This window comes from Arvicola amphibius, chromosome 13 (genome assembly GCF_903992535.2).
Source record: "Arvicola amphibius chromosome 13, mArvAmp1.2, whole genome shotgun sequence".
NCBI classification, from domain to species: Eukaryota; Metazoa; Chordata; class Mammalia; order Rodentia; family Cricetidae; genus Arvicola; species Arvicola amphibius.
The window spans coordinates 68,106,303-68,117,407 of NC_052059.1; the positions used below are offsets into that span (position 1 = coordinate 68,106,303).

An 11,105-nucleotide genomic window follows, 5' to 3' on the forward strand; every position below is an offset into this window, starting at 1 on the left:
AGCACTCGGGAGGCAGAGGCAGGCGGATTTCTGTGAGTTCGAGACCAGCCTGGTCTACAAGAGCTAGTTCCAGGACAGGCTCCAAAGCTACAGAGAAACCCTATCTCGAAAAACAAAAAAAACAAAAAACAAAAAAAAAAAAAAAAAAAAAAAGCCAAGGCAGTTTCCTTATTAACCAATGAGAGTCCTCCATCACAAGGTAGAGAAACTTCCCTCTCATCCTGTTTTGCGTTTTGTTTTATTATTATTATTTTAGATATACTTTATTTGTGTGTATTGGTGTTTTGCCTGCATGTATGTCAGTATACCATGTGTGTGCTTGGTGCTCATAGGGGCTAGAAGAGGATGTCAGGTCCTGTAGAACTGGAGTTACATACAGTTATAAGCTGCCATGTGAGCTCTGGGGACCAAATCTTGGTCCTCTACAAGAACAGCGAGTGCTCTTATCTGATAAGATAAGATATATCATCTCTATAGCCTCTGTACCCCTTACTTCCATTTTCACAAAAAGAAGTCATAGCCACAGATAAAGAAGCTTTCCCCAGCCAGACGTGATGGTGCATGTCTTTATACCAGCACTCAGGACACAGAGGCAACCTGATCTACAGAGCTAGTTCCAAGACAGCCAGGGCTACTTGGAAAACTTGTCTCAAAAAACGAAAGAGAGAGAGAGGAAAGAAAAGAAAGAAAGAAAGAAGGAAGGAAGGAAGGAAGGAAGGAAGGAAGGAAGGAAGGGGAAAAAGAAAAGAAATATAAAGAAACTTCCCCCAAATTAGTTGAATGTGGCTGCACACAATTTTAATCCTTGCACCTTGCACTCAGGAGAAAAAGGCAAGTAGATCTCTGTGAGTTCAGGGTAGCCTGGTCTACACAGTGAGTTTCAGGACAGCCAGGACTACATAGTAAGACCCCATCTCAATCCCCTCCCCCACAAAAAAAAGAGAAGAAAAAATCAAAACTGGGACTTTAACTGTTTTATTTTGTTTTTGTGCTCAATGAAGGGTCAGATCTCTAAAATGCCTTTGAGCTCCAAAACAGCATTTGAATTCCGTGTTGTGCTGCACTCTTTGATTTCAGAAAAGCGTCCATTGGGACTTGGTGGGAGTTTTGAAGATGTTCATGTTCTGATGCAAATGTCTTTCTCACTTGTTACCTGGTGTCTGAGTCCCTCTTCCTCCATGTACCATCTGGACCAGGCCATGGGTACATCCATAGGTTTTAGTATAGTAGTTTGGTTTGGCAAAGAATTATGTGTATGAGCTTACTAGAGAAGACTGAGAGAGAAAATGGGACATTCTTTAAAAAGTGACCCTGGCAACAGTCACAAAATCTATTTATATTTCTGAAGGCTGCCAATTAGTAATGATTCAGTTGAGGTAAGATTTGTGAGGAATAGGGACGGTTAGACGAGAACAGTCCTCTAGGCTCTGTTATTGTAGTACTTGTCTTCCATGTGTGTCGTGGGGAGGGATTATACGTGTGTGCTGGAGACTGAGCTCAAGGCCCATGGGCCGGTAACGTTCTGTCACTGAGCATCATCATCAGACCTTAGTTTCAACGTATAATTCTGTATCCACAACGTGTATCAAGAGTGCAGAAATTAAGCAGTGGCATGGCCAAATGCTGGAATAACAGGCATATGCCAAAACGCCCAGTTTGGGTGTGTCCACATGCCTGTGTTCACTGAAACTAAACCCAGAGCCTCAAGTCATGATAGGTAAGTAAGTGTTCTACCCCTGGAAGTGACATTCCCAGCCTTTTGCTGGACAATAGAATAAGTGAGGAGCTTCATAAAAATACTAATGCTTGAGCTGGGCATGGCAGTGTACACCTAATCTCTGCACCAGGGAGTCAGAACAGACTGATCTCTTGAGTCTGGCCTCCATAGCAAGTTACAGACCAGCCAGAGCTACATAGTGAGATTCTGTATCAAAATAATAATGATGATGATAATGTTGCTAGGATCCCACCCTTAGGAATTTTTAAATTTATGTTAGCCTTGAGATTTCTTTTTTTTTTTTTTTTTTTTTTTAATTTTTCCAGTGTCTGTGCCGGAACTCAAAACTTCATGAGGTCTAGGGTTGTTCCAGTGTTTGTGCCAGAACTCAAAGCTTCCTGAGGTCTAGGATTGTGCACTACTGTGGAGTTATGACCCCTAAGGCATTACTATGTCCTGAAGCTCTGAAGATAATCCTCGTATAATAAAGGCTGAAAGTCACTATTTAGACACACCACTCTGCTGCTCAGGCCTTATGTGTGTTTCACTATGATATTCCCAACCATTCTCTCCTAACCCTGAAGCGGTTTGTCAGGGCACCGGGTTTTTGTTTTCATTTTATTTTGTGTTGTTTTGTTTGGCTTGTTTTTTGAGACAGGGTTTCCCTGTCTATCTAGCCTCGGACGCACAGAGATCTGCCTGCCTCTGCCTCCCTGTTGCTGGGATTAGAGGCGAGCGCCACCTCCATCCAGGTCAGGTTTTAGTCTACTTCTCACATCATGTCTTAAATAGTTCAGGCTAGCCATCAGCTTGTGATGGGGTCAGTGAGGGTAATCTTGAACTTCTGATCCAACTGTATGATCCAGAGTGTTAGAATTACAGGTGTGTGCTTGGTTTATGTTGGAGATTGAACCCAGGCTTTTTGCCTGCTTGGCATGCTCCCTACCTACCAACTGAACTTAACCCCCACCCCTGGGCACCAGGTTTATAAGAAAAGCTATTCAGTTCTTTGTTTTATTTTGTGGGTTTATTTTTATTTATTTATTTTCAAATTTTGTTTTGTTTATTTTTGGTTTTTTGACACCAGGTTTCTCTGTGAAAAGCCCTAGCTATCCTGGAACTTCTGCTGTAGACTAGGGTGGCCTCGAACTCAGATATCTGTCTGTCCCTGCTCCCCAAGTGCTGGGATTACAGAGGTGCACCACCACATCCAACTTTGGTTTGTTTTTTATTTTTATTTTTTCATCATTTAAGCTCTTTGTACAGCCATCACAGACTGCATCTTTTTTCATATTTTCTGCTATCTAGGTATACCATTAAAAGTTTAGCATGTTTCTGTGCTGGATGACTTTGGTTTTGTTTGCATAAGAATCTTGCTCCCTTTTCAGGTTAGGCCTGGAGTGTAAAAGGTACTGAGCAGTAGATAGTTCCTCCTACAGGTGGCTGTTGATACACCTTTCATCAGGGACTAAATATACCTTATAAAGCATAGATCAGATGACACTTCAGAAAGCACATTTCATTAAAAAGCAAGAAAGGGGACACTGTTTCCCAGGAGAAGAAGAAAAGGAAAGGTTTTGACAGAGCAGCAATGGGATATCAAATGTTCGGGGCTAATTAACAAATGCTAGGTAGAAAGTCTCCTACCTGAGGGCTGGGAGGAGCCATACAGGCCTCTTTCTCCAACCTTAGGATGTACCTGCAGAGCTGGTCAGGAGCCAAAGACCTGAATGCTGCTCCGCTGAATTACTCTGTGAACTTGGAAAAGTCACTTAACCTCTGCCATCTTCAGTTTCCTTATCTGTAAAACTAAAGCATTCTGCACTTACCTGTGTCTAGGACGAACTGAAACAGACACCTTCTTCATCTGCAAAGGCCAGGTCTCATCTGTTTTAGTGCTCACCTTCACAAGACTAAAATCACTGAGATTATCTGAAGTTTTAAATCATCACCCTGTAAATTGTTTTCAATTTATAAAGGCAGTATTTACTTTTTTCTTTTTTGACAGGGTCTCACTGTATAACCCAAAGATCTCCCTATGTAGACATGTAGACTAGGTCAGTCTCGAATTCACAGAGATCCGCCTGCCTCTGCCTCCTGAATGTCACCACACTCAAACTACTTACTAAAATTTTGATTAGATTTACTAAAATTTGATTTTGGTTCACCTGACCTTCCCACCCTCCCACCCCCTCACCCCCAAAATAGACTCTAACTTAGACATGCCAATGATATTTGCGGAGAAGTTAACAAGATTGAGGGATGAGGGCTAAGCACGTAGCTCAATCATGCAGGGGTGCAGTGGACCAAAGTCTGTCTTAGCCATAGAATGAGTTTGAGGCCAGTCTAGGCTACAGAAGGCTCTATTAAAAAAAAAAGCAACCAACCAACAAACAAAAGGATGTTATTTTAGTGTGTGTTTATTTTAAGTAATCTTATTATTAAAAATATAAACCTCTATTGCATAATATTTAAGGCTCTTTAAACTTTAAAAAGTTCCTCATTTATATTTTCTTTTTATGGAAATTCCTATATATGTTAATACTATTTCTAGCATTTTATAGTGGACATACAGCTCAGCGGTAAGACACTTGACACAAGGCTTGTTTCCAGTACCACGCACAAAAAAGGGGGCAACAAAAAACGGTTTTCAATTTTTCTGCTTTCAAAACATTCCTCTGATAAAGATCATATATATAAAATATTGTCTCTTCATAAAAAAGGGAGATGGTGGCATATTTGGTGGCTCACGACTTTAACCCCAGTGCTTGGGAGGCAGAGGCTCTGTCAGTTCAAGGCCAACCTGGGCTACAGGGTGAGTTTCAGCGCAGCCCAGGCTGCTATACAGAGAAACCATGTGTGTGTGTGTGTGTGTTGGGGGGGGGGGGGTATGAGCAAAACTGTGACCCCAGCATTTGAGGAAGAAACAGGAGGCTTAGGGAGCTTCTCACTAGATTCAGCCACACAGCCAGCCTGAGCTACATAGTAAGAACATGGTTCAAAATATATAAAAATAAATAAAAGGACAATATGAGTTTTTGACCACCACCACCAAACCACAAATCCAAGACCAGAGATCACTTTTTACATGTAAAAATAAAGGATCTTAGGAAATGAGGGACCCTTTAAAATCTCATTTCAAGGAAGAAAAGTACCTGGTCTGAGGCACCCCGGTGGAGGTGAGCAGGTGCCAGCCTTGTCTAGGAATTCAGATCTAGTTGGGGATGTTAGGGGCTTTGGACTGGAGCGGCAGACTGTGAAAGCCCATTCCGCATCCTCCTCATTGTTTCAGAAGGAGGTCCCCTCCCCCAAGGTTGGAACTGGAAGGACCTCCATAGGCTTCTGCAAGCTAATGTCTTTAATTGTCCGTGTTAGGGACCGGGAGCAGGGGGTGTGGGCAGTAGAGAAGAGGGTACGGAGCTGGAGAAGGTTTCTTTTAAGTACAAACTCTGAGCTTTTGGTATAGGGCCCCGTGGCCTGACGACTAGCTTGTGTTGACCTGTTATTCTGGGGGAAGGGCTTAGTGTTCCTCGAGAAGGGGTCCTCAAATTACTTTCTTGGGAATCTTGGCGTCGCCCCCTGAGAAACTTCTTTTTTTAAGAAGGACGAGGATAGGATGGGAGTAGGGATGAAGATAAAACATCTTTCTGTGATGTGCGTGTTGGTAAGGGGGTGGGTGTTTGGGTGGTTCCTCCCACTTTTGTCCTCCGACCTCTGAGGCCGGCCGACCACCCTTTGGAATCCACGTTTTTCCAAGCTCAGCAGATCCTTTATCCGAAGAAAAATTACTGAAGCCTATCGCCTTAATCTATTGAGCAAGCAATGTTTCCCACTGAGTGCTTGGGGCTGACCCGGTGGGAGCAGCTAGGATAAAGACATCTAGGGTGGGGAACTGGCAAGGAAGCACAGTGGGCCCCCAAGGTGCGTCACAGCACCTGTCCCAGAGCCTGGGTAAAGCTCCCTAGCTAGCCGCCTGCACACACTCTCTGCTTCTGCCTCCTCCCTGGCAGCTCCTCCTCCCCCATCTCCCCTCTACCAGCGTTCGCGCTCCAGCTCCTCCCCTCCTCTGCGCCTTCTCGCTCCCCTCCCCCTCTGCCGCTGTTCCCTGCCCCCGCCACCGCCGATCTCCTCCGCAGTCTGGGCCGCTGGGCGCAGAGACTGCCGCAACGCCGGCGGCCACCGACGCCTCCCCAGACCGGATACCCATTGTGTCCTACCCCATCCCGCTGTCCACTTCCCCACGGCCATGGCGCAGGAAACCGGGAGCAGCTCTCGACTCGGGGGGCCCTGCGGGGAGCCTGCGGAGCTCGGAGGTGCGGTAGGGCCAGGCTTGGGCCGAGATGGGGGCTGAGGGGACGCTTGCATAAAAGGACTTTAAGTGGACGGATAAAATGTGTGATTCTACACATAGGTCCCCGTTCTCACATCCATTCCCACTCTTCCTGGGCCAGAGGAGGGGGAGGGGTGACGGAGGAGGCTCGGAGTGCGCGCGCTCTGTCCCCCTCCCCCTTTTGCTGGGCGTCCGGGAGCCACGCGGGTCAGGTCCAGTCCGAGCGCTAGCTTCCTTCCCACCCTAACCCGCGGTTCCTGGGTTGCCCGTTCTTTATAGCTTCCGTTACCCAACAAAACCGCATTACCCACACTCTCTCCTTGTCTTCCCCCTAGGTGATGCTAGCGAGGAGGACCACCCCCAAGTCTGTACCAAATGCTGCGCACAATTCTCTGACCCGACCGAATTCCTCGCTCACCAGAATGCATGTTGTACTGACCCACCCGTAATGGTGATAATTGGGGGCCAGGAGAACCCCAGCAACTCTTCAGCCTCCTCTGCACCCCGGCCAGAGGGCCAAATTAGGCCCCAGGTCATGGACACAGAGCACAGTAATGCCCCAGATTCTGGGTCTTCTGGGCCCCCTGATCCTACCTGGGGGCCAGAGCGGAGAGGAGAGGAGTCTTCTGGGCATTTCCTGGTCGCTGCCACAGGTACAGCGACTGGGGGAGGTGGGGGCCTGATCTTGGCCAGTCCCAAGCTGGGAGCAACCCCATTACCTCCAGAATCTACCCCTGCACCCCCTCCTCCACCACCTCCCCTTCCACCTTCAGGTGTAGGCAGTGGCCACTTGAACATCCCTTTGATCTTGGAAGAGCTGCGGGTGCTGCAGCAGCGCCAGATCCATCAGATGCAGATGACGGAACAAATCTGCCGCCAGGTGCTGCTGCTTGGCTCCTTAGGGCAGACGGTGGGTGCCCCTACCAGTCCCTCAGAGCTAGCTGGGACAGGGACTGCCTCCTCCACCAAGCCTCTACTGCCCCTCTTCAGTCCCATCAAACCTGTCCAAACTGGCAAGACACTGGCACCTTCGTCCTCCTCTTCCTCCTCTTCAGGGGCAGAACCCCCTAAGCAGGCTTTCTTCCACCTTTACCACCCACTGGGATCGCAGCATCCCTTCTCTGTCGGAGGGGTAGGGCGAAGCCACAAACCTACCCCGGCCCCCTCCCCCGCCCTGTCAGGCAGCACAGATCAGCTGATTGCCTCACCTCAGCTGGCATTCCCAGGCACCACAGGACTCCTGGCAGCTCAGTGTCTTGGGGCCGCAAGGGGTCTTGAGGCTGCGGCCTCCCCAGGGCTCCTGAAGCCAAAGAATGGAAGTGGTGAGCTGGGCTATGGGGAAGTGATCAGTTCCTTGGAAAAGCCTGGTGGAAGGCACAAATGCCGCTTTTGTGCCAAAGTATTTGGCAGTGACAGCGCCCTGCAGATCCATCTTCGTTCCCACACTGGGGAGAGGCCCTATAAGTGCAACGTCTGTGGTAATCGCTTCACCACTCGGGGCAACCTCAAAGTACATTTCCACCGGCATCGTGAGAAGTACCCACACGTGCAAATGAATCCACATCCAGTGCCGGAGCACCTAGACTACGTTATCACCAGCAGTGGGCTGCCTTATGGAATGTCTGTGCCGCCAGAAAAAGCAGAAGAGGAGGCAGCCACCCCGGGCGGAGGCGTTGAACGCAAACCTCTAGTGGCCTCCACCACAGCACTCAGTGCCACAGAGAGCCTGACACTGCTGTCTACTGGCACAAGCGCATCCGTGGCTCCTGGGCTCCCTCCTTTCAACAAGTTTGTACTCATGAAAGCCGTGGAGCCCAAGAATAAAGCTGATGAAAATACTCCTCCCGGGAGTGAGGGCTCAGCCATTACCGGAGTAGCAGATGGTGGCGCAGCAACCCGAATGCAGCTAAGTAAGCTGGTGACATCGCTGCCAAGCTGGGCGTTGCTTACTAATCACCTGAAGTCAACTGGAAGTTTCCCCTTCCCCTATGTGCTAGAACCCTTGGGGGCCTCACCTTCTGAGACCTCAAAGTTGCAGCAGCTGGTAGAGAAGATTGACCGCCAAGGAGCTGTGGCAGTGGCCTCTACTGCCTCAGGAGCTCCGACCACTTCTGCCCCTGCACCTTCATCTTCATCTTCAGGACCTAACCAGTGTGTCATCTGTCTCCGGGTGCTGAGCTGTCCCCGGGCTCTACGCCTGCATTATGGACAACACGGCGGCGAGCGGCCTTTCAAGTGTAAAGTGTGTGGCAGAGCTTTCTCCACAAGAGGCAATTTGCGTGCACATTTTGTGGGTCACAAGACCAGTTCAGCTGCCCGGGCCCAGAACTCCTGCCCCATCTGCCAGAAGAAGTTCACTAACGCGGTCACTCTGCAGCAGCATGTCCGGATGCACCTGGGGGGTCAAATCCCCAACGGTGGTTCCACACTCCCTGAAGGTGGGGGAGCTGCCCAGGAGAGCAGCTCTGAGCAATATACAGCCTCTGGACCAGGGAGCTTCCCCCTGCAGCAACCCCAGCAACCATCACCAGAAGAGGAGTTGTCTGAGGAAGAGGATGAGGAAGAAGAGGAAGATGCGACAGATGAAGATTCCCTAGCAGGAAGAGGCTCAGAGAGTGGGGGTGAGAAGGCCATATCAGTGCGAGGTGACTCAGAAGAGGTATCGGGGGCAGAGGAGGAAGTGGGAGCAGTGAGCGCAGCACCCACCGCTGGGAAGGAGATGGAGAGTAGTGAGAAAAACACTCAACAATCTCTACCACCACCTCCGCCTGACAACCTGGATCATCCCCCGCCCATGGAGCAGGGAACCAGTGATATTTCTGGAGGCATAGAAGAAGAGGCCAAATTGGAGGGGACCCCAAGCCCCATTGCAGCACTCGCCCAAGAAGGGGAGGGCACCAGCACCCCTTTGGTGGAGGAGCCAGGAGAGGGCAGCAGCAGAAAGGCCTGTGAAGTGTGTGGCCAGACCTTTCCTGCCCAGGCAGCCCTGGAGGAGCACCAGAAGAACCATCCTAAGGAAGGGCCGCTCTTCACTTGTGTGTTCTGCAGGCAGGGCTTCCTTGACCGTCCTACCCTCAAGAAGCACATGCTGTTGGCTCACCACCAGGTACCACCCTTTGCACCCCATGGCCCTCAGAATATTGCTACTCTTTCCATGGTCCCTGGCTGTTCCTCTTCCATCACTTCTCCAGGGCTCTCCCCGTTCCCTCGAAAAGAAGACCCCGCCATCCCATGAGCCTATTTTCTGTACCCAGTCCCCATGACCCAGGGCACAGAAACTGAGCGCTCCATAGAAGGACTTTCAAAACTTAACCTTCCCTTTTCTCAAGTTTTGACATGATGTTTCTAGTGGCTTCTCTATAGTCCCTGAGCTTAAAAATTGAGCTAGTTCCATGACAAGCTCCAAAGTTACAGAGAAACCCTGTCTCCAAAAACAAAAACAAACAAAAAAAATTGCATTCAAAAGGGAATGCCCTCTAAGAAATTTGTATCACCTTTTTGTTCTTTGTAGCTAAGGAAAATGAATTCTCTGTAGCTTTCATTCTCAAGGGGAGCCCTTTCCTCTTCTCCCTTTCCCTCTGGCAGGCACGTGAGAACTGCCATCTTTGGAATGGCAGCCTCGCTCAAAGGGGCAGGCAATGGTCTATGGAGGGCCCAGTGCTACTCCGTGGTGATCTGGACCTTCTTGAGAAGCTTGTGAGGGGTGGGTTTCTTACCTTTCTGCAACCGGTACACAGTTGTTCCTGTCAGGTGGCCTATGCAGCAAGCCCTGAAGTTCTAAATTCACCTGCATTGCCGCTTCAGCCATAGCACCATCATTGTTATTAAGCCCAGGAACTGTGCTTGTGACCCCCAACATGATCCAGAAGGGCAGAGGAGAACATAGCTTCTCTCCTGTTTCTGCCTCCCGTACCCAGGTGGTGCCTACCAAGTACACCACAGAAAAGTAGCAAGTTATAACTTCTTTCTCCTTCCCCCTACTCCAGAAGGTGCTGGCAAAGAAGAATGAAGGATTGGGATGGTTTTTCAGTATGTCTCTTGACTTGTCACATTAAGGCAAAGAGGTTGGCTGGTCAAGATGCAAGGACTCCTTCAACTTCTCATTTATCTGCCTGACCAACAAGCAGATTTCTTGCCAAGAGGTCTCCCATGGGCTAGATAAAGTATAAAGTTCCTAACTTTAAAGAGCCTTATTGGTGAGGGTGGTTAGTGAAGTAATCATGACTGAAGGTATGTTGCTGAAGCAGGGATTTCTGGAACCTATTTGCTGAAGAATGGGATGGGACATAAGGGAGAGGAACTTCAGCTCTGGTTGAGTGTGACATTCATGATGTTCCTTTGGGCTAACGGTGAAGTGGTGTTGCAGCAGCAGCAGGGGTCAGGGGACTTCCTGGCACTAGAGTGCTTTTAATTTTAGTTTTAGATGACTCCTGATTTTATCCCTTTGCCCCTTGTATGTCCTTCATCTTCTCAAAACCTCTTCCCTCCCCAGCTTTGCCTGATCATGGACCAGAGCTTATGTCTTCATTTTTTTTGTCTGCTTCTAAGAGTCCCAGACATTGAGAGACAAGCTTCAAGTGGTTCCTCCCTGCCTCTCTGTCTTGTAGTGAGATATAGTACTTACTCTTAACATAGGATCCTGTGGCACAGGAGTTCTGAGCGGGAGACTGGATTTTGTTGTTAGTTGATGTCAACGATGATTCTAAAGTAGTGACTCCAGAGCTCCTAACACAGAGACGTGTGTCAGAGAAGAGTGGGGGACATGTATCTGTCCCTCTGTCATTAAAGGTGTTTTGGCCAAGTGTTTGTGTGTTTCTCCTTATTTTGTGAATAAATAGTCAGATGGGGTGTGATGTTGGCAATCGCTGGCACGGAGATTCCCTTCCCACTCTTTTCTCCTGCCAAAGCAAAACATATGGTATAGAAATACTTAATTTACTCGGCTTTGTCCTGAAACAACCTCCACTGAGTGTGATTTCACTATGAGGGAGAAAGGCTTTTTTAAACGGAGATTCTTTCTTTTAAAAGGTATTTGCCCAGTCTCCAGGCAACATCTAG

General features: G+C 48.6%; 1 protein-coding gene across 1 annotated transcript; it reads left to right on the forward strand.

Moving 5' to 3' along the window:
• Positions 1–5,849: 5,849 nt before the first annotated feature.
• Positions 5,850–10,848, forward strand: Sall2 (spalt like transcription factor 2). The gene is made up of 2 exons (XM_038310184.1): positions 5,850–6,030; positions 6,383–10,848. The coding sequence occupies exons 1-2, from the start codon at positions 5,964–5,966 to the stop codon at positions 9,280–9,282; spliced, it is 2,967 nt and encodes a 988-aa protein (XP_038166112.1). The 5' UTR covers positions 5,850–5,963; the 3' UTR covers positions 9,283–10,848.
• The last annotated feature ends 257 nt before the right edge of the window (positions 10,849–11,105 follow it).

What these genes read in the sequence shown, in the direction of transcription:
- Sall2 (XM_038310184.1), top strand. Translation starts at nt 5,964, where the DNA reads ATGGCGCAGGAAACCGGGAGCAGCTCTCGACTCGGGGGGCCCTGCGGG. An exon ending in GGAGCCTGCGGAGCTCGGAG is followed by an intron (nt 6,031 to 6,382) that starts GTGCGGTAGGGC and finishes TCTTCCCCCTAG; the next exon opens with GTGATGCTAGCGAGGAGGAC.